The sequence below is a fragment of the Phyllostomus discolor genome, chromosome 5 (genome assembly GCF_004126475.2).
Source record: "Phyllostomus discolor isolate MPI-MPIP mPhyDis1 chromosome 5, mPhyDis1.pri.v3, whole genome shotgun sequence".
Lineage (NCBI taxonomy): Eukaryota > Metazoa > Chordata > Mammalia > Chiroptera > Phyllostomidae > Phyllostomus > Phyllostomus discolor.
Genome location: NC_040907.2, coordinates 123447695 through 123470882, shown reverse-complemented (window position 1 = coordinate 123470882; position 23188 = coordinate 123447695). Strand labels below are relative to the sequence as shown.

The 23188-nt window shown below is 34.6% G+C and overlaps 1 protein-coding gene across 7 annotated transcripts in view; it reads right to left on the bottom strand.

Moving 5' to 3' along the window:
- The window catches only part of PPP3CB (protein phosphatase 3 catalytic subunit beta), a 55664-nt gene continuing 32476 nt past the window's right edge, over positions 1–23188 (bottom strand). Inside the window, exons 9-15 of one of the 7 annotated variants that reach the window (XM_028513657.2) lie at positions 22877–23002; positions 16705–16782; positions 11462–11488; positions 9222–9306; positions 8100–8197; positions 3020–3049; positions 1–1608 (exon numbers count right to left, since the gene is read on the bottom strand). In XM_028513657.2, coding sequence (XP_028369458.2) covers positions 1430–1608; positions 3020–3049; positions 8100–8197; positions 9222–9306; positions 11462–11488; positions 16705–16782; positions 22877–23002 — 623 coding nt within the window. In that variant the 3' untranslated portion in view covers positions 1–1429. The remainder of the gene's footprint in view (positions 1609–3019; positions 3050–8099; positions 8198–9221; positions 9307–11461; positions 11489–16704; positions 16783–22876; positions 23003–23188) is intronic. The other 6 variants (XM_036026797.1, XM_036026798.1, XM_028513659.2 and 3 more) reach the window with 6 other exon arrangements.

Sequence of the window (23188 nt, the reverse complement as noted above, 5' to 3'; positions counted from 1 at the left end):
TAGGAGCAGCGGCCCATGCATGGAATTTATTGTGTGCTGTTTATAAAATACTCAAATAGTCCTGCACATGCATAATATTTCCAACTCAGACAGGAGACCATACAGGGTGCACTTTCTGGCAAACAAAACAGTAGATGGTTCCGCTGCCTGGAGCTCTGAGTTGTATTCCAGGGCATGAGGGAAGCAGGCCACCAAAGTAAAGGGAAATACCAAACTACAGTGGCAATCAATACAGGTCAATAATTGTGAAATATTAGCACATGGTTCCATTTAATTTAACCAAGCAGTTCTGTAACTATCAAAAGAAAATGTTCAACATGCAGACTTGACTTTTATGCCTCCACTAATAACTGAATGATTGGATTTGTTGCTTCTATGCTGCATTGCTTAATCAAAAACACTTCCAGAACATTTTAAAATTTCCTTTGCATCAAAACATAAAAATAATAGAAAGCCAGCAGCAAATCACCCTGGTGGCTATTTAAGCAACTTGAGTACTCACAATAAACTAAAATTTCTCATAACATCTAGGTAACCTATACATGTTGTACCTGTACATCATAGGTCTATATATTAAATATTTGCAAAATGAAAACATGCATACACAAAATACGTCAAGTTTTACAGACATGATTTGAATTAAAATTTGCTTTGACAATGTACAAACTTCTTTTAAAGTATCTTAAATGAGTAATTCTGTAATTATTCATAATTTTGTAATTTAGGTTTTCTTCTTAAATCTCTAGTGTGTAAATCACAAAAGATCTGGGCAAAAAAGATTCTAAATTAGTTTTTGAATTTGTGTTCAAGTAAGAGAGTCTGCCTAGAAATAGGTTATGTATTCATAATTAAAAAATACTGAGACTATATTACAGAATTAGCCACATTTAAGAACTATAGACCTGAGGTCAGCATTTTGTATAAATGCCAGCTGGGTTTCTCAGCATTTTGCCCATAATTCAAAATATAGTTTAGTAACCTCAGTAATGTATTTTAAGACCATGCTAATTCACGCTTTAAAGACATTTCATGGGGAAAAAAAGTCCACATTAGTTCTTAGGATTGCATTTGAAGTCATGGTTGAAAACAAAAATCTACTTCTACTGAAGGAAAAAGAAACCTCAATTGTAAACTTAAATGTGTGAACCACAAGCATAAATGGAGGTGCAGTGGCCCTCCACTGGAAATTGCCCCAAGCCCCTTGCTTACTGCTCTCCACCTTGGCAGCGATGACCCAGTCTTATCAGGTAGCACGATATATCCCAGGGCCCACAAGCCTCTATCCACGAAGGGGGCTGGGGTCTCAAAAGCACAATGGTTTCTCCAGAGAGACTGTGACATTTACAGTCAGTGTGGCTGACCCCTCCAGCTCCTCGGGTAATCTGTCCATTTGAGGCCCGAGATGTGAGAGTCCCTGGGAAGCCGTGGGTCACTGGGCACTATGGTTGCCAGTCCCGTGGTTCTCAGTGGCATGTGCGGTGTTCAGAGAATTGAAACCATCTGGTTGTACAGCATCTTTCCGGGGTGGCATTCTCTCATTGATTCTATCCAAACCCTTTGCCTCTTCAAAACTGCAGATTCTATGTGGTGGAGAGAATCCTCGTATTGCTTAACAAAATGCAAATTTGATAAGTCAGTAATTGAAAAACATTTCTGAGATTTCAAAAATATAATTAATGATTTTATAAGAAGACATTAGCTATATGTAGCAACATTTAAATCTTACTTTAACTGAATTCTATCCCCATGCCAACTTTCCCTTAAATGTGAAATGTTTAAACCTAAATACAAACATGACAACATCATAGATGATAATGTTAGTGTAGCCTTTTAAAAACACACAAAAGTAACTCTCCCCTTTCCCCAAAATCAACCTCCAAGCAATGGTCTCAGAGTTTCAGTCTGACTTCTACTGTACCAACTTTCTCCTACCTCAGACCCCAAAATCATCAGTAACTACCACAGTAAGGCAGGATCAAGAAAAGGGGCAAGTGGAGAGGCTTAACAAGGTTAATCCTTGACATACAAATCTGTACCAAGAGTTTGGGAGGAGAAAGAGGTAAAGTTAAAATTTAGCAGATCAGAACTATCTTGGAGGTCAAGGTAACATCATTCCATCACAGCAATATGAAAAGAAAAAGGTGAGAAGTGCCTCCAGGAGTCAGATCTGTGTTTTGCTGATAGCAAAAAAGTATAAGTTTCATATTTTAGGTGATGTCATCTTTAATTCACCACATGTTCTTGGGAAGCCCAAATCAAAATAAAAGGCAATTCTCCAATTGCTATGGTTTCTCATTTACTTCATCTGGAATGATGTATTCTACATTAAAATGTGCATGGAAAAGAATTCCATACTACTGGTTATAACCTGGTTGCTTTAATATGTGCAATCCCTGGGACTCAGGGTCTGTGCCTGTGAACCAAATAAATGGTTGGGCAGCAAAGCATTTAGCAATGTGTAATATTAAGCCAACATATGATATACAGGAATATAGTATCATCAACAAAGACTAGCCCAACTGCAGTAAAAAAAAAATCATAGTTACAGCTTCTGTACCCAGGTAAATTATTGAAAATGAGTAAAAACAGACTCAAACCTAAGTCTAGAGTGGGTTTATTTAACTTAGAAAAAAACAATTTGAGTAGCGCAGAATCATACAAAATATGGGCTAGATCTTTATATGCAACTTTAAATGCTATGATATTATAGCATAACATTCTATACTCTAATAAAGAATTCAGGAAAATTAAATGCTAGTTTCACACTGTGCTATAAAAGGGGAAAAAAACAGATTGTTACTATGGACATCAGTACTTGTGATTGAGAGAGAGACAGAGAGACAGAGAGACAGAGAGAAAGAGAAAGAGAAAGAGAGAGAGGTAACTTAAACTTGATGAGCCAGTGAGTCTGATTCATCTTGGGCTGTGCAAGCTAGGAGTAAGACACACCCACAAGACATTCTCTGATGCCCACCCACACACCACAGATCTCTGCCCAGCGCAAGGACTCTGATCGTACCTTTTTCAGCCTCAATAGCCTCAACTGTGGCTGTACAGAAGTGAGCAGAGGCATGCAAAATGAATGAGAGAGATGAGAAGGGTCATATTGTACAGCAGAAAAGGCAATGATCACTTAAAATATCACAGTACCCCACTACATATCATTTAGAATTTAACATAATAGTACCCATATTAGAGCCCCATTCAATCCCCAGTTTCTGGACACAGCACAGTTTAGACACAGCACTATGACAACATCACTCAGAGCACAGAACACACAGACCTACTGTAAACAGATACCCCAGCACCCATGAAAATGCACTCTAGTATTAATTACCCATCTTGGATTTGGCATTCTCATCATCTTAGAATTTTCCAACATTTTTGTTTTATCATGTCCATCATAATCACAAGGGAATTCTCTATGGTGAAATTATGATGGTAGAATTGTAGCCAGCAGAAGAGCAAACAGGAATTCTTTACTTTCATGTCTAACTAAAATAATACTCATCACCAGTTGGTTCCCTAAGACATAAATTAGAAGTCAACAATGTTTTTCCTGTTGCTTCTGAATCACAGGGCAAAGCATAAGCTGCAAAAGTTGGTATGGCTACAATGAAATTTAATTAAACTTGGTGAGTTACTCTAAGTAGGATAGTTCTGTAGCTCTGTTCTTTGTGGGTGACCTAAAAGGACCCCTAAGGCCCTCTTGTCTACTAGGAACATCCTTTCTATTCTGACAATGATTTTCCAAATATATAAAGATTATTAACATCTACAGCTTTAAAAATCCATTTATGTTCATTCAGTTTATCATCACCTCAAATCTGCCTAGGTACTAAAAACCTGCATTCTCAAGTAAAGACAGAAAAAAAGCTACTGAACATCTTTTCAAATCCAGCTATTAACTACATAGGAATCAAGAGACGGAACGGAGGTCTTACAGGCAATAAATACTGCTTATTTCATGATATGGACAAATAGGTCATATAAATAAAAAAAAATATATTCTTGGTAAAGCTAGTCTCTGCCCCACTTACAGAATCTCAAAATATTTAGTCATACATTTTATAGTCAACAATTTCTTTGACTTATTTCTGGGTTCAAATTGTATAAAGGACTCACATAAAGAACCGGGACCAAAGACAGCAGAGAACAATATTACTGTCTGACAACACTGCCAATTCTCCACTTTATGTAAAGTGAACACATTGAGAATATTTAGAACAATAATGCCCCACTCCTTGTATTTTGCTTCTTCTACAATAAGACCAACTTAGAATAATTATTACTAAAACAACCTTTTAGCAGTACACATGATTTAGAAATAAATTTTATCTAAAACAGTTATTAATGTGATAGGACATTGAAGAATCTAAGGAATGAAAGTAGACTAAATTAGAAAAGCTTTTTATAGCCCTGGCTGGCGTAGCTCAGTGGATTGAGCGCGGGCTGGGAACCAAAGTGTCCCAGGTTCGATTCCCAGCCAGGGTACATTCCTGGGTTGCAGGCCATAACCCCCAGCAACCGCACATTGATGTTTCCCTCTCTCTCTCTATCTCCCTCCCTTCCCTCCCTAAAAAAAATAAATAAATATATATATATATATTAAAAAAAAAAAAAAAGCTTTTTATCTCAACCAGATAGTAAAATGAATTGGGGACCCAAAAGAAGTAGGATGAACACTAAATAGGGAAAAAATTAATTCTCCTTAACTATTAAATATTATAAATAAAAGTAGATATACTTATTGGATACCACTGTACAAATCACCACTTATAAAATCTAGCTCTGTACATTTGGAAAATACCCTTGGAATTTGCCCAGACTGAAAACCTGGATAAATTACCTATCTCTACTTGATTAGACCTATTCTTCAAAAGGTAGACTATTTTCTTTATAATTTAGACGCTGAATGGGGGAAAAAAATAAAATGACAATCAGAATATTTCTAGAGTTTGTGGTAACAGAAGTGATTTTATATGAAATGTTTCATAACTTGTAACATATATAGCAACTAATTAAATATAAAAACTTATCACTATAAGTAGTATCTATGATTGTATTAATAGTTTAAATCTACACATTTTTCAAATTATGAAAGGTGATAATATACTTTTGAAATCATTCTATGATCTTTTCATATGATATCTAAAAGCATTTTCTAAGTCAAATGATATTCTCTGTGCTTTCTTGAGGCCTCTAAATGCTCCCAAATCCTTTGCTGAATTCAAAATAGCTATCATACTCAAAATTGCATACCATGTCAAACTCAAATGTTTAGAATTAAAAGGTCATCTGAAACTTAAACATTACAGTGGAAAGAAAGAGATCTGATAATTGCAAAATTCCATCTGAAAGGCACTATTTTCCCTCTATTTGTTTTCAGTTTTATAGGACGTCTTGACATGGCCTTAATAAGTTTGAGTCTCAAATTGTGCTGTCTCAAATTGTGTTTTACAAAATTACACAAGATAAATGATCAAGAGGAATTTGACATTACTAAACACTAGAAGGCCATATAATTCCTGATATACATCTTGGTGAAGGTAGCAATATAGGGCTAGCTCCCAACTAAATTTCCATGAAGAAAATGCACATAAAACATGAATATCAAATACTACTCCAATAGTTGTATGGTTTGTAAAAAATACTTAATATTATAACTTTATTAACTTTATACATATCATTAACTAAAGTTATTGCAGACTATTTTTATTTTCTGACAATAGATCTGAGGTCCTAGGATTTAAAAATGTTTTTTGCAATACTTAATTCTCAGTTATTCACATCAGGAAACATGTCTACTAAAATTTAAACCACTAGATGACTTTTAAAAAACACAAAGTTGCAGCTTTTGTATGAATTTCATTATCTGTTCCAAAATAAGTTTACCTTATGCTAAGGAAATCACTTCAACCACATGGTCAAATCTCACTATCACCATCACTGGCAGAAGTAGGGAGCTATCTAGTTTCCCAAATTGAACCCCTTAAACTCATACCATCCAGTAACTCACTTTATGCTTGGAATAGACAGTCCCTTTAGTACACTTTTCTTTCAAACCTTCCCTGCAGTTGGGGCTGATTTCAAAATTGAAGACTGAGCTTCAGACGGCATGTAAATTAAAAATAAACAGAAGTGCTAAGGTGCCAACAAAGTATGTAATTAGCAGGTGCTAATTATGAAATCAAAAGAAAGGTTTGTTGTGGAAACAACATAAAAGTATTAATATATCCAAGGATAACTGAGATGATAGTAGTGTAGATTTATTTATGTATGAGACCCGTTCAGTTTTCTTTTTCTTTTCTGAAAAAGAGGAAGAAGGGTATAACATTTTTCCAGCTATTAAAACTCATCCTTTTTCTATTAACATTGTTGCAAGTTTTAGTTAATGTTGAAGATCTTAATTTGTTTTAATCAAATTCGTTTTAGCTCATATTTTAAATGTTTATAATAAAGAAAAATGGAGGGCAAGGAATATAAATAAAATAAAAGCAGGTTTTAAAAAAATGTTTACAAAACCTTATTCAGAATAAAAATATGAAACTGTAATTTCAAAACATAGTTGTACTTCTCACATATGCCAGTGGGGGTATCAGACTACACAATAACACATAAAATAAAACGTGAATAGGCCACGAGTAGAAATTATTTGTCTACAGGAAAAACTCTTTTTATTTATTTAAGCATTTATTATGAGACTGAGTGAAATGAAATTGTGAAAAGCCAATTTAACTTAAATTTATTAAAATATTTTAATTTAAATTTCCTTCTTTGTTTTCTTGCTATAAACATTTACTAATTACACCACCAAAAAGAAATTGTTAATCATGACTAAGAAAAATAATAGCTCTGTTGATGCCTGTTTTAATAGAGCAATGACCCTTACAGGGCTGTCAAAAGTGGTACAATAAAATAAATTAAGCTTTCCGTATCATATTTTTTGCTTTCCAACCACAAGGGAAAGAAATCTAGACTTTGAGTTACTGTGCATAGTTTATAACATTCACAACACTCTCTTCTATTTAATCTGAAATGGGCTTTCAAAAAGTTAACACAGTATTTACACATATATTTACGCAAAAAAAGTTAGGTGTTTTTTAATATAAAATATTCAATGAGCCAGATTACAGGAATGCTTTATATATAATTCTTTTTATTTTCATGCAAAATAAAGGCACACTTAATAACACCCTTTTGATTTTGACTTACAGGATTTAAATTCAACCTCTTTTAACAATGACTTATTAACTAATGTTACATTCATGTTCAGAATGCACAAAGTGCAGCAACAAATGCAGCAAACCTCAAAACAAGGTGCTACAAAGTTGCTTCTACATCAAAAGACAGACAAGTGTCTGATAGAGTAATTTAATTTAACATACTTTTACAGACATACAGCTAGCCTAAAGAAAGACAGACAGATTTAGGAAAGCAGCTACATCTGCAGAGGAAGGAAACAGCATGTTACAGACAGTCAATTATACATAGAACATTTGACAAACACCACAGAAAACAAACTTTGGCATCATTTACCAGGGTACAAAACCTTGCACAAATTTTTTGGCAAGTAAGTGCATAAGTAATGTTCTGGGGCCCAGGCAGATTGTTAATTCTGAAATTAAGTATCTGATAATAAAAGCATAGTCTAATACATTTACATAAACATAAAAAGTAAAAAATAAACTTAAAAATACATTTCCATTTTAGTAATACGATATAGTATATCCTGGATTCACATTCTGAAACTGGGGCTTTTAAAAGAAAAGAGTGTATTAGACAAATGAATAAATAAATATTTCTGATATTACGATATGAGCTGCTCCCATATCATTTCATGAGAAGCTGAGAGATGGTCAGTCTGAGAGACTGACCATTATTTTCAATTGAAACAAATGCCCATTCTATAAATTTTCTGCCCTGATCAATTTACTAATCAGATACTACCTATCATATAGTCTTCTCCCTGTGTCAGCTGCTGAGACAGGAACTAAAAAGCAGAAGGAATTCCCTGCATGCATTATGTGTATTGTTAGCAAAAGAGTGAGGAGTGCCCCAGTCCATCTGAGGTACAGCAAGTTGCATAACATCATTACCACTTTGCAGGGTCTGCCGTCCTCCAGCCAACACTCCACTAGGCAACATCCCTGTGGGAGTCAGGCCCTTGAGTGTCAGCACACTTTCACTTTCCTCCCTGTAGCAGAAAAATATAACAAACATCAGAGACTTCCAACAAGTACTTATTTTAAAAGAGGAGACAGGCCCAGATGTAGGTAGGTCACGCATATAACTTATGACATGCTTTGCTATTACCATATTTTCCTCAATTCCAAGATATACATCTTTCTATGTTCTAAATGTTTCAGATATGAGATTGTACCTTACAACTGAGGCATGTATTGTGTTTCCTGAAAAGCTTCATTAAATATATGGTTAAAATTTATCATCATTGGGCACTATACAATTGAGAAAATATGGTATTTCATATCCTTTAAAGAGTAAATGTACTGATGTAATCACTTTTGCGAACAAAATTTAAAGGACTGACACATTCATGTGTACCTTAAACCTGGTCTTCCTGAATGAACCCCAAGAAGATAATTTGTGGCTCCAGCAAAAGGGACTTCCTATACAGATGAGCAAGTTCATCTGGAATACTCTTAGAAAGTGCCCTCTTGCCAGTGTGGCTCAGTTGGCTACAGCATCATCCCATAAACTGAAAAGTCACCAGTTCAATTCCTGTTCAGGGCACATATACCTAGGTCACGGGTTCAGTTCCTGGTTGGGGCAAGTATAAGAGGCAACAGATCGATGTTTCTCTCCCTGTCTCCCTCTCTCTCCTGCTCCTCCCCCTAAAATCAATACGCAGGTCCCCAGGTGAGGATTTTTTTTAAAGTTAAAAAAAAAAAAAAAGAAAATCTTAAGAAATAGTAAGTGTCCTCTTCCTTCTTATCCTGCTCTAATTTTTAATGTGTAGAACTAGCACTTTCATCACAGAAGGCCAAGAGATATCAAAAGTGAACAATAATAATCAGGAGGGTCAAAAACTCTAGTTTCAAAGGGACTTGTGTTCCCCTCTTCAATGTATAAATGTAGAACTTCTTTATAGGGAGAAGGCTACTACATTGCTCTTAGAAGTAAAAGAGGACATTGCTTGTTAACAAAGTACAATAAAAGTTATTTCTATGAAACAAATAATTAGAAAAATGTATCATTACCTGAGAACAGAGAAGACCCTTGCCATCTTGCCAATTGCTCGAATTTTGTTTCTTATGATTTCTTTCCGGGCTGCAGCTGAACCTACTTTCAATGGAATAAATAAAGACTCAAGTTTAGGGCATTCACACTTGCACCATGCTATTAGCCTATTCCATACTCATCTGAACCAATACCAAGCCGCCTGCCACCAGCTCATATGGAGGAGACTAGATGAACTCACGCCTAAAAGTTTCTCACTCTTTCAATGTTTAGCTCAAAATTGGTCTAACACTGGAATCCGATAGAGATGCAAATGAAAAATAATCCACAAACTTTATGACTCTTGCACTACTGACTAGTCAGTAAAACCACAATGGGAAAGAAACTACTGCCCAACCTGTATCATAAGCCAAAGGACAAAAAAGTAACAATTCTACAATCTTTGTTTAATTCTTATCAGAGCCAATGGCATGCAGACTGACAGAAAAAAACTGATACCTACAAGTTGTCTTTTTAACTATTATAAAAGCCTTTAACATGCAGGCTAGAAATATCCCATCATACTATGACAAAATGAGTTTCCTTGCTCTCTAAAAACAATGGTATGAAGTGACTACTATGCAGGTGACCCAGAAATAAGGGCCATACCAGCATTTCAACGACACTGCACATCTCAACCTCATGAACTAGGTATTTTCTAAGGTCATGCAAATATATACAAGCTCTTACATCCCTAGGTGAGTATGACACAAGGAGAGTAAGCAATGAGAAAAGACTTCCTAAAAAACATGGCTAAAGAATCACTAATGTTTCAGTTTCATTTATTTATTTCTTTATGTATGTATGTATGTATATATGTAATTTTTGCAATTTTAAATAAGATTTTATTTGAGTCAAAACTGAGGACAATTGCTGGGGAATAAGATCTCAAGTGCTCTCTAATGCTTCATTTCTACAGGGTTAGCTGTGTTGTCTATCACTGATACAGAAGAGAATATACCAAAATAACTGAATCTTTAGATGATGAAACACGTAAAGGTTATATCCTCTTTCCTTGGCCTCCAGAAAGAACAACAATCTCAGTCCTGTCATCTCATATATAGCAACTAGAATCACTCTGGACCCAAGGGTGTGGTATCTTAGAACTGTGCTTCAATACAAGGAAAACGCACACATGGAAGCACCATGATTGAGGAGAAGGTTAGAAAAAGGCTAAAGACACTAGACCAAGGGGCCTTAGATATACACAGGTCTGCCAACCAGTGTTCTGGGCTAGAAAATTCAGTCATTCCACAAATACATATAATTAAAAACTAAGATGATAGCTGGACCTTACTGCAAAGAAATAGAAACCCAATTTCAAAGATGAAAACAAGACATATTTTAGAGAAAATAGGCTCCACGACCAGTTATGGTACTATAAAGGGTAATATTATGAGCACTGAAGCTACAGCTTTTATAACTCCAAAACTGTGCTGGTATTTTCAAGATGCAAACAAACAAACAAACAAACAAACACTGTAAGTCTCAGAATCATAGAATATTAGAATTTGAAGAGACATTAAAGGTATTTCAAATTTCAATCTCTTCATTTTATAGACAAATAGAATAAGCTTACTAAGTATTTTGTCCAAGGATATAAAGTAAGTCTGATTCTACTCAAATAAACTGGTAAGACATTTTGCTTTAAAATCGACAAAATAAAGAAAAAAAGCTAGGAGAAGAGTACAGGGATGGAGGAAAGTATGTGTAATGAAGTACATTCATATTTTCAGTCTTAATTTATATATCTGCAAAATTGAATGCTATGTAAACTATACTGACTTCAAATTTAAAAATTCACTGGAATATAAAAAACACTGTACAAATCAGGATTTTAAATCAGTCTAAAAACACATCATGCATAATATTAAAGTAAATGTCCACAGTAAAATTACTTTGGGGAATAGACAGACAATCAAACACCCCTAATCATGCAGGGAAAAGTACAAAACATTACAAATAAGCAAAAGAATGAAATTTTAAAACAAGAGGAATGAAAAAGAGGGAAAAATATTTCCATGCACAGAAAGACAGATATCTTGGAATATGACTTCTAAACACATCAAATTCTAACTTAGATAGAACTTAAACTAAATTTGCATAAGGCCCAAGAGGACTCTGCATAAGTAGTACTCTATGAATGTGCTAACTTACATGGACATGAGGATTAAATTATGAAGTCATATTTCAAAACAGTGTAACTCTGTCTGGTCTGTACCTTTTTTATTGCCATATATGAGCCGTTCTTCAGATGGAGAGTCCAGAAAAAAGGAAGTGAATGATGGAGAAAAGGTGGTTGAGACAAATAAAAAGATAGAGATTTAACTTGGCAGTGGTACTGAAGAATGAATGTAGAAAGAGAGAAAAATGAAGGCCTTCATATTTGAAATTTGAAAAATGTGGTACTGTAGGATGGGGTGAATAAAAGAGGGATGCCACTGTGCAGAGCTCTAAAGGAGATTTCTTAAAAGATATGTGTTCAGAAGAAATTATGGACAGAATGACTATAATATTTGATGAAAATAGACAAATTAGGGACAAAAATACACGTGAAAACATGTAAGACTGATAAAAGACTACTAACAATCGCACATTTATATTGATACCCCTAAAGAAATATATCACCCGCGGAAGCATGTTAAGTGAAAGGTAATGACACAAATATGATACAAACTCATGTGGTTCTTCAAGGACACCAACATCTGCAAAATCTGTAGTATATACAGAGAAATGTAGGTAACTTTGTAAACTAACTCAGTGGAAAACCTCACTCAATCCTAGTAAAGGAAAGACTAAGCCTCCCGCACTCCATAATACCAACAGCACACGATTTCTTCAATCTGAATTGTAGAACTTCTGCACATACTCAGGACCAACAGTATGTGCTTTCTGTTCCTAAGAGAATCTGGGAGTTTGAGGGACATCTTTTTGCAGAAATAGTAATAGATAGTTTCTAACCAAGTAATAGCTAAAAGAGTAGGCAGCAGAAATATTTCATTTGGGTTTTCTGTATCTTCCATTCTAGTGCTGAGTAAGATACATGATTGCATTATAGGAAATGCAAAGGTTTAGTTTAGTAAAACTACAGCAAATATGGATTATGTATTTCCTTTACCAAACTCAAGATAAAAGATAAATATCTGAAATAAATACTATGCATTCTAAATTCCTAGATATTTAGTATGCATTCTAAATATTCTATATTTTACAAAAGTCAGTATTCAAAAACTCTTTATTGATTAAATAATACCTCTAAAAGGAATGCTATGTGCATTTATATGTGCAATGTTAATGCAAATATTTGCCTTTAAAAATAACCCCACATATACATTTGAAAATCAAAGATCATCATTTAAGAAGAGAATCTTATTCTTTCACCTAATTTCAAACATAAATATGCAAAAATTACTCTTTCCTTCCTGTCATTGGGAAATCTCCAATAATGCGCTCTCCCCTTCCTCACAGAAAAGCTAAACCCTTGTTCTGCCTCCAGAGCAACACCCCCAGCCCCATCAAGTTTTCTTTCTAAGTCAGATTTCTCCCCAGGCCCAGTCCATAGGATGGTTCCACTGCTGAGTAGAAAAAGGAGGAGAGGACAGAAAGCATGCTATTACAGTGAAAGGAAAGCAGAAAAGATGGATAGTTATGGGGAAGAAATGTGGAAATATGAATAAGGCAGGGAAATAAACCTAGTTCCAGGAGCTCTTTTCCCTACCCCAGCCCAGTATCTATCCTAATTTTCTCTCCTTTTCCTCCACTCTTCAATGCTCTGCCTCCCCTAAACCACTCTCATTCCTTCGTGCAAACTCTCAAGGCTCATATTCTTAAAATTTTCTTGGAGTTCTTGCTCCTAGTACTTGATAGTCTAAGGGTGAAGAAATGAGGAACTCAGTATATTTTCCCATAGAAACATTGTCATAAACAGTGCTACCAATTTTCTAAATTAAGAGTGGGGAAGAATTTTCATCCTTTCTATCCCTTCAATCTATAGATAAGAAGATCCTGAGAAGTTAGGTAACTTTTCCAAGATGACACAGCTAGTATAGTAATAGTGCCAAGACACCTGAACCATTGATCCTTTTCACTAATACACTGCCTCTTTAATAATCAAATGTGACTCATCCCTGGAGCGTAAGCATGATATAAGTGGATAGATAGGCATAACTTACCACTGATAGGAAAAATATCCTATCACATTAGGATAATGTGTTTAGTTTATTCCTAGTTTATTTTAGTTTATTCCTTATGTTTATTCCTAGTTGAATCCCCCAAAATGATTTAGTATCTATATGCATATAAGTCACAGGTATCTAAACCACAAACTATACTAGACTTACCAAGAAAACTTTTTTCCTATTCATTATAGGAAGAAAATTAAAGCATTAGCTATTTAATGTTAAATACTCCCATTTAACATACTAGTTGCAATATCGATATATTTTTAAAAGAATAAAAAGAAATAAAAGGTAAAAATATAGAAAATAAATAATATTAGCTCTATACAAATGACTTAAGTTTACAGAAACAAAACAAAAATTACCATAAGAAATAATTTTTGTGACCCAAGTTCCTGAACATAAGATAAACCCACAAATACCGAGTTAGAAAACACATTGAGAGATACCTGTTATCATAAGAATATAAGGGGGGGAATAAAGGGGCTAAATGGTAATGGAAAAAATACAATAAAGATAAAAAAGAATATAAAATACTGAAGTACTAATTTAACTTGGTAGTAACAGATTTCTTTTCTTGTTTCTTAAAACATTTTATCTATTTATTTTTAGAGAGTAGGGAAAGGAGAGAAAAAGAGAGGAAGAGAAACATCAATGTGAGAGAGAAACATCAATTCGTTGCCTCTTTCATGTGGGTCCTGACAAGGGGCCACACCCACAACAAAAGCATGTGCCCTGACCAGGGACCAAGCTGGTAACCTTTTGCCTTGTGGGACAATGCCCAACCAACTAAGCTGCACTGATCAGGGCAATAACAGTTTTTTCAAAGAAAAACTATAATTTTAAATGTAATAATTATATTATTCCATTAAATGGAACACATTAAATGGAGTAATTAGAGTAAATGAACTAATTATATAGAGCAAGAGCTCTAGATCTTAGTTTAGAAAACTAAATATTACTTTCTTAAAAACTTCCTAGAGCCCTGGCTGATGTGGCTCAGTGGACTGAGTGCTGGCCTTCAAACCAGGGTGTTGCCAGTTCGGTTTCCAGTCGGGGTACATGCCTGGGTTGCAGGCCAGGTCCCCAGTGTGGGGTGTGTGAGAGGCAACCACACATTGATGTTTCTGTCCCTCTCTTTCTCCTTCTCTTCCCCTCTCTCTAAAAATAAATAAATCAAATATTTTTAAAAAATAAAATAAAAACTTCCTAGATTTAGCCCTAACTGATGTGGCTCAGCTGGTTAGGTGTCTTCCTGCAAAGCCAAAGTTTGCTGGTTCAATTCCCAGTTAGGGCATATGCCTGGGTTGTGTGTTCAGTTCCCAGTCAGGTGCATGCAAGAGGCAACTGATCAATGTTTCTCTCACTCTTTTTCTCCCTCCCATTCTCTCTAAAAATAAATGAAGAAAATCTTTTTTAAAAAACTTCCTAGATTTTAGATACAGATTTAATGTAATACCAATTAAAACTCCTACTAGCTATTTCATGTAATGTGACAAATTAACAGAAAAATTTATCTGAAAATATTAGGGGGCTTATGTACCAAAAATTACTTCAGTCATTATACTAACATCTATAACATTATGAGGTAGGTACTATCATCTTCATTTTGAAGAAAACTGAGGCTCAGAAAGGTTAATTTGCCTGAGGCCACCCAGCCATTATAAGAAACTAGAGTCTGAACCCAGATTTAGTCTTTACAAAAGTGGTAGCAGAACAGGGAAAATAAATACTTGATTAAAACTATTTAAAAATTATATGGAATAGACAAATATGGTAAAACATGTTAGAATGAAAACTTCTACACAAACATGAGAGAATTAAAATAAAGAAAAATAAATATTATTCAGTAAAGCTTATTACCCAAAACAAAGAACTAAAAAACCTGATATAATTTATTTCAGTTAACAAGCCAGAGTAAAAAAAGCATATCTTTGCCTGTCACCAACAGATGGCAATAGCAGACACTTGCACAGTCACTTTGTACTTTGAACAAATGGGCTTACAACAGGGTTTAAGAACCGAACCTGTTTGTAAGTAAAGAAGTATCAAAACAGTTTTCACTCAGATTTTACTTGGTAAGTGGTCAACTGAAATGGTCAGTTTACATGGTTGGAAAGTAGACAGTAATTTTTTCCCTTAACATCAAGGAAATGTAAATTAAACGAGCTATAATTTACTACAATATAGCCACCAAGCAAAATAAGTAAATATGAGGAAAATCCAATGAGGTGGGCCTGTGGAGAAATAGATCTATGAATTCACTGCTGGAATAGCTTCATATTGGCCTGATTCTTCTGCAGAGTAACCTGGCAATTCATAGCTAAAACAATATTCTTTAACTGTTATTCTCATCTAGAAATTTATTCCAAGAAGGAAAATAAAAAGTATTGTACAAATATATTTATTGTATGTTATTCATAAGATAATTTAAAGCTACCTGAATGCCAGCCAATGAGGTTAACTATGAATAACATACCTGTTAACTATCAACATACTTAGAAATATGTAGCTATTAAATGTTACCAATATGTAAACCATGTTTAATACATGGGAACATTTAACTATGAAAAGTATACTAACAAAAATGTGAAGGGCATATGGAAGAAAATAAAGATTTTTCAGCTTATTAGTTGTTTATGTCCTTGTTTACTCAGTTAATTGAATTTAAAAGTTTTAAACAAAATTTTCAAAACATAAAAAAATTGTTTCTGTGGTAATAATTTATACTATAAATGCACATTAAGTACATAGGCTGATTGGCTTTCATAAGAACCAAAAACTGTGTATAACTTTGTTTCCAAAGAAAAAAGTGCTTTCTGAATCTCTACACTACAGGTGGTTTCTTAGAACACAACCACTCCTAAGTTGGCACAGCCTACTTCTGTTTTTGGAAACAGGAAATAACAACACTAGGGGTTCAGGTATGTTTCTGATGCACTAAGCAATACTGTACCAGTGAAACAAATAGCATTTTTATCCTCCTTTCTCTAAGCAGTGTCTATATTCATGAAGAACCACATCTTTTTATACTTTCAATTTTCCTTTCCTTCTGTTCCTTCTTCCAAATTTCCCCTTCCCCCAAATTCATCTTCTTCCTCATACAAACATAAAAATATTAAATCACTAACATTTTAAAATCTTAAATAATATCTGAAAAAGTGTAACTTATCAAATAGCAGTCAATTGGGCTATGATTATATTTTGCAAAACAGTGTGTACTAAAGTGGGGCAGTTAAAAGATACCATTCCACAATTTAAAAAATAGTAAAATGAATAATCATACCATCAAACTGGTCTTCACCTTCAGTCATCAGTTCATCATCAGAGCAAATACTTAGAACATTTACCAACATTTCTGTCACTATTCCAAAGAAACAAAACAAAAAAGTTACACATTAGCTGCCTATATTCACTTGTCTATATGTATACACAGCAACTATTCATATAAATGGTCAAATGATTAACCCAAGAAGACTAACACATTCTGACAGCAGGAATGATGGAGTTAAAAGATACAAAGTCTTTCAAAATGAAGAAATTTAATTGATAACAAGTATGAGAGAGATTCTTTAGGGAGTAAGTTTTCAGGTCTCTTAGAAAAAAGAAATAAAGACCTACAAAATGAGAACAGAGATGAAAAACATCTAAATATATACATTTATTATTTTTAAATATATACATTTAAATTCTTTATTTATGGATATAGCATTAAGGAGTAAGGAAAAAATCCCAGCACAATCCCACTGTTGCAAAAAAAAAAAACGTCCCAGGACTCAATCTTTTAAAAACTGGCTCCAACAACTCTCCTGAAATTTAACTCTTATGACTACTAATGACCACCTAACAACCTGAACCAGCACTTTGTTCTTAGGCTTAATCCACCTTTAGCATTCTACGTATTTTTCTCTTTTTGCCCTTGGCTTCTAGAATTCTACTCTTAAGGTTTTCCTACCTTTAGACTATTTTTCCAAAAATTTGAATATTCTGAAGATTCTTTCTGCACTTCTTTTCATATGCTCAAATTTCTTGGTGATTCCATCTATTACTATATAGTTTAATATATCACCTTTTTGAAGATGATTCCCAATTCTCTGTCACCGGTCTTGACCTCTCTTTCAGAGTCTGGATTTCCTTGCTGGTTTTATTGGCAGCCTCTTAAACTATTTGTATACTGTCTCTTTCCCTTACTAGAATAAAAGCTTCATGAATGTAGTGTATTGTTTTGTTTGCCACTGTATCCCCAGAGCCTAGTACTGTGCCTGGCACATAATAAGTATCTGACAAATTAGTAAATAAAAAAGGTATAATGAACTTCAATTAGTAAATAAAATGTCTATTCAATATTCTGAAAGCACCTAGAAATTAATAACTCTGGGATTCATATATAAATGATCCAGTCCCACTGTGGCTGGTGTGGCTCAGTCAATCAAGTGCCAGTGTGCAAACTAAAGGTTCGCTGGTTTGATCCCCAGTCAGGGCACATGGCTGGGTTGCAGACCAGGTACCCAGCAGACAGCATTCGAGAGGCAACCACACATTGATGTTTCCCCTCCTTCTCTTTCTCCTTCCCATTCCCTGTCTCTAAAAAATAAATAAATAAAAATTTTAAAAATAAAAAAATAAATAATAAAAATAAAATGCCCAGTCCCTACTCTCCAAAAGCTTACTAACTACTAAAGAATGTGTACGTGCATGCGTGTGTGTATGCTACAAAAGAGTGATGAGCACTACGCTGTAAATATAAAGAAGTATGCCAAAGATCTGCTAGAGAAAGGAAGGCTTTTGGTAGAGGAATAATAAAGTAGGAGTATGTCCAGGTGGAAAGGGCAGATAAGGCATTCTAAAAAAAAGTTAGAAAAAAATATTAGGTGTTCATATAGATCAATGGAATACAATTAAGAGTCCAGAAATAAAACCTCACATTTAAGGTAAACTAATTTTTTTAATTTATTGATTTGAGAGAGAGAGATTGATTTGTTGTTCTACTTATTTATGCGGTCACTGGTTGATTCTTGTATGTGCCTTGAAAAGGGATTAAATCCACAACCTTGGCATATTGGGACGACACTCTAACCAAATGAACTACCCAGCCAGGGCAGAAGGCAGCATTTCTGCTCTTAGTCCACAGCATTAGGAAAAAACCCTTGCGGTTAGTTTAGAAGTCAATATTTGGTTGGAAAGGCCTAACCACCAGACTAGAAGAACAAGAACCCCTTGGTATCTGGGTGTCAACAGATAGAATTAAAGTGAATTCCCCCAAGCCCAAAGGCCATGTTAGCATAACAAAGCTCAAATACAACCCATCAATGACCACTTAGGGTTTAAGTACAAATATAATACCCAAGAAGGAATAGAAATGGTCATTTGATGGTACAGAAAGAAATCAGTTATAGAGGAAACATTCAGACATAATTTGAAGATATAGAAGGCCTAACTGATGAAGCAAGTTTCCTGAAAAAGCAGAAGGGAAATAGAATCCAGGGACAAAAAGACAAGAACTCAAGATGAGCGCAGCTTATTAAGCAGGGAACAGTAAGTACAGAAAGCTGCCACTAATGTTTTGTGTTTTCTCTTAGTGTGAGGAAAGTGGCTGGAAAAAAGGGATGAAAATTTAGACTACATCCTAAAGGAAATTGGACAGGAAACCAACCAGTGACATAAAGGATGTTTGAGTACTATTGAGAGCCCAGCTAATGCATCCAGAAATCAAAGGGTGGTACCAATTTATAAGGTTGTCTATATATATTCAGCAGTGCTATAGATCCTGGTTATAAGAATGGAGAAAATGGATGGCTAGACTTTACTGGGGCTGAGTTATCACAAGCAAAATAGAAAAACAAGAGATAAAGAGTCTGAAGGTGTGTCAGGAAAGATGGGAGGCAAGGAGAGATTTGATTAATAAAAAAATGACATGGTCAAAGGCCTAGTGATTCCAATGAAGCTTAAGAGCAGCTATAACCAGAATGAGGGATTGATAGAATAACATGGGTGTTCATCAGAGGGTGTTATTGGCACTATCATTATCAGACTCAAAACATCCAAGTTATCTTTAACCATTCCCTCCCATTAAACATGCAATCTTGTTAGGTCTCACTGGTTCCATGTCTACAGTTCTTGCAGTTCTCCTCTGCTCTCTATTCTAGATCCTCCCAAAGCTTCATCATGTTTCCACTTGACACTTGATGTAGCTTCATAACAGGTCTCTCCAACTTTAGTCTTCCTTCCAGTCCATTTCACCAGAATAATTTTCTAAATAACTATCATGGCCATATTCTGTTTCAGTTGCTCTCTACCTTTATGAAAGTTCCAAATTCTGTGTGCTGGTGATCAAGAGCCTCATAATCTAAGCATGACTTAACATTTCATTCTTTTTCTACTACTGTCCATACATCCTACTGGCTAATCAAACTGAACACCTTAACATTTGTCAGTGACCTTATGCTTTCTTGCTTTCAGACTCAGGCTTGGGAGGTTCTCTTCCATAGAATTCTCATGCCTATATGTACCAGCACAATTCCACCATTCTTCAAGCCTTAGACCAAATGTTACTTTAATCCCTTCGATAGATATTATCTCCCCTCTCTTAATTGTTATAAAACTATACTTGTCTTAGAGTGCTTACTGTATTACATTTTATCATCATTTATGCAGCTTAAGTATATATTTGAATTTTGTAACCTTGCATAAAACACACATTCAAAAAAAAATCTAGTAAATGAATAAGTCTTATATGCATGACCTTTTATTAAAGACCATACCATATTATATCCTCTAGAACAGAGATTTTGAAATTGGGGCCAATAAACCCGAGGTGGGCGGACAACCATTTGACTTCAGATGTATGAACATCCTGAAAATGTTATGCATATGTACAAATGTAAACATGTTATGTGCATGAATTTTTCTGGGGTAAAAATCCATAACTCATCAGATTCTCAAAAGTGTTTTGCATTAGGAAACTGATGTTTTTGTGTAGTTACCTTAATTAAAAAGGGAGTCCTCACTATAAATTGTTTTCCATTTTCTAAAATATTTATAGATTTAAAAAAACTCAGCTGAGACTTGATTGAAAATATTTGAGGTGTGTGTTGGGGAATAGTAGATGGGGATATAAATAACACAGTATGGGCCATGATTTGACAATTGTCAAAGCTGAGTAATTGGTACATGGGAGCTCATCTTATCACTCACTCTGCCTTTGTATATGTTGGAAATTCCAACAATTTTAAAAAGTGAAATAAAAAGCCCCCCAAAAGGTTAAAAAACACAGCTTTTATCTAACTTGAGGATTAAACCAGCCTTTCAGGAAGTCTCTGGCTTATGTTAGTTGCTTCCCAGAAACTAGAGTAGAGTCAAACTGGCTTGTTTAAAGTGGAATAAGTTAAGATTATCATTTGCTGCTTTCCACATCTAAAAAAACTTTCACTAGAATCAGTAAGTAGTTAGGTGCCTTGGCTGGGCGGCTCAGTTGGTTGGAGCACCATCCCATATACCAAAAGGCTGTGGGTTCAATTCCCGGTGAGGGCATATGCCTAGATTGCAGGTTCCGTCCTCAGTTGGTGGAGACACATATGGGAGGTGGCATATCAATGTTTCTCTCTTGCATAGATATTTCCCTCTCTCTCTCTCAAAAAAAAAATCAGTGAATATATCCTCAGGCAAGGATTTTTCAAAAAAGTAATAAAAAAGCAGTCCAATTATCTAAACAATTATTAAAATGGAAAAATATGCAACTAGTTTGAGAAAATCTCCCTATTGTGCTCAACAATGGTTAGCATTCTATTTGCAAATAATATTGAAATCTGAGCTTCACGTTTTTAAAAAGATGTGAATAATTTTGAGAAGACCCATAGAAAAACAACTAAAATGGTTAAAAGGTTTGAATCTTCCTCATCTTATCATTGGTAAGGTGATTTAGAGTGGCAAAAGAACAAAAGATCACTTAGTAGCAGACTTCAAATGTAAATATGCTGGTAGAAATCTGTTCTCCATCTGCACTTATGAGAGAGCAACCAAAAGTAGACTAAATTTTCTCATCTTTCAAAAGAAGTTATACTACACATGATTGTTAAGTTCACCATGAGCTCTAAAATTCTGTGATTCCTTCCTGGTTTCTGATGGGTGAATTAGTTGAGAAAAACTATTATTGTTATTGCTTTCCTTGTTGAAACACTTATAGCACAAACATTTAAATTAGGTATAAATATTTCCTTATTGTGTAAACATCAGAGAATCAAATTAGAATTTATGAAATGTCCATTTTCTTCCTAACCTACCTTTCCTGCTTTCTCCACCCCCGCCCCATTCCACTCATATCACATTAAAATAACTGAGTTGCAATCTAGCCTGGAGACAGGGAAGAGGCAAAATAAATTATTAAATTACCTTTAGTCTGATGATGCTATGATTAAACTATTTCTCATATGCAAAGATAGAAGGTTATAAATGTAATGCATCCCTGACACCTAAGCCCTTCACTGGTCCCCTTCTCAAATGCTGAAGTGGGTAATTCTATCTTCACATTAACTTACTGTTGACTTTTTGAGTAACTGATGAAGAGTCAAGGCAATCTAAAAAAAACCTGTTTAACATGTACTGCTTAAATATTAACTCTAAATTTTAGAACCAAAAACTGCCTTGGCAGAAGTAACATATCTCAAACAGAAAGAAACATTTTGTAACATGAAAGAGGTGTGACAAAAAATAGAGAAGGATATAGAACAAAATGTTTTATATTGTGTCTGTACTCTCATCATACTCTTCCACATAAGGAAACTAAGGTATTGCCTTGTGGAAAAATTAATACAAAATTGGAAATGTGATAAAATAAGGAAATCCTAAGAATTCTATAGAACTAGAACAAAACACAGAATTTCTTAAATAGAATTTATGTTCTCTTTAAAAGCCTACTGAGTATATACTAATAGGTATCACTCTAATTACTAAAGAAGCATTACCACCAAAATTGCCTACAAATGTTTTACAGGAGAAGAAATACTAAATTAGAATCTGGATGTTTCTTTACCTTTTTTTTTACAGAGTACAGGACTGCTATAAAACGACTAACATTGCCCAAAATAAGGCCTATGAAATTCTCCCATGAGCTGCTGTGACATCCCCAAAATTGGTGTTAGAACATATAAAAGTGTCCATTACAAAGCAAAGCTATATCTCTATAAAAGACTTAAGCTAAAGAAAAAAAGAAAACCCAACAGCTGAAGAAAACATCAGGCTATTTATAAGTCTTCTCCCAGTCCCCCAGACACATTCACGGGGGCTGTAAACAGCTAACTAAAATATCTTTGAGGCTTTCCAATCCCCACCCACTGACACAAGTAGAGCTGTACCCACAGTGAAACTAGACTTTAGCTTCCTTTACCAAGTATGTGCCTGCGACAGTAAACTGGAGTAAATCTAACAGTAATAAAACAATGTTTTAAAAATTAAAATTATACCTTTTTCTCCAACAAATGGTAAAGACCATGTGAAGACATCCATAAAATTGGGCAACCAATAAGGATGTGGAGAACAGTTAAACTGTCTAATATTCATCACATTATTTTCATACTTTAATACAGCAGCTGCAAGATAAGTTTGAATATCAATGTAACAATTTGTCTTTAGTTCCAGAAGTCTAAAACACATAAAAGCAGAAAAATATCTTTTTAACAGGATGGCGAATCAAGGGATGAGTAGAATGAGGGCTAGTAGAGGGAGGTAAGGACTAATTTTTAATAATGAAACACTTCTTGTTTTTTAACATATTT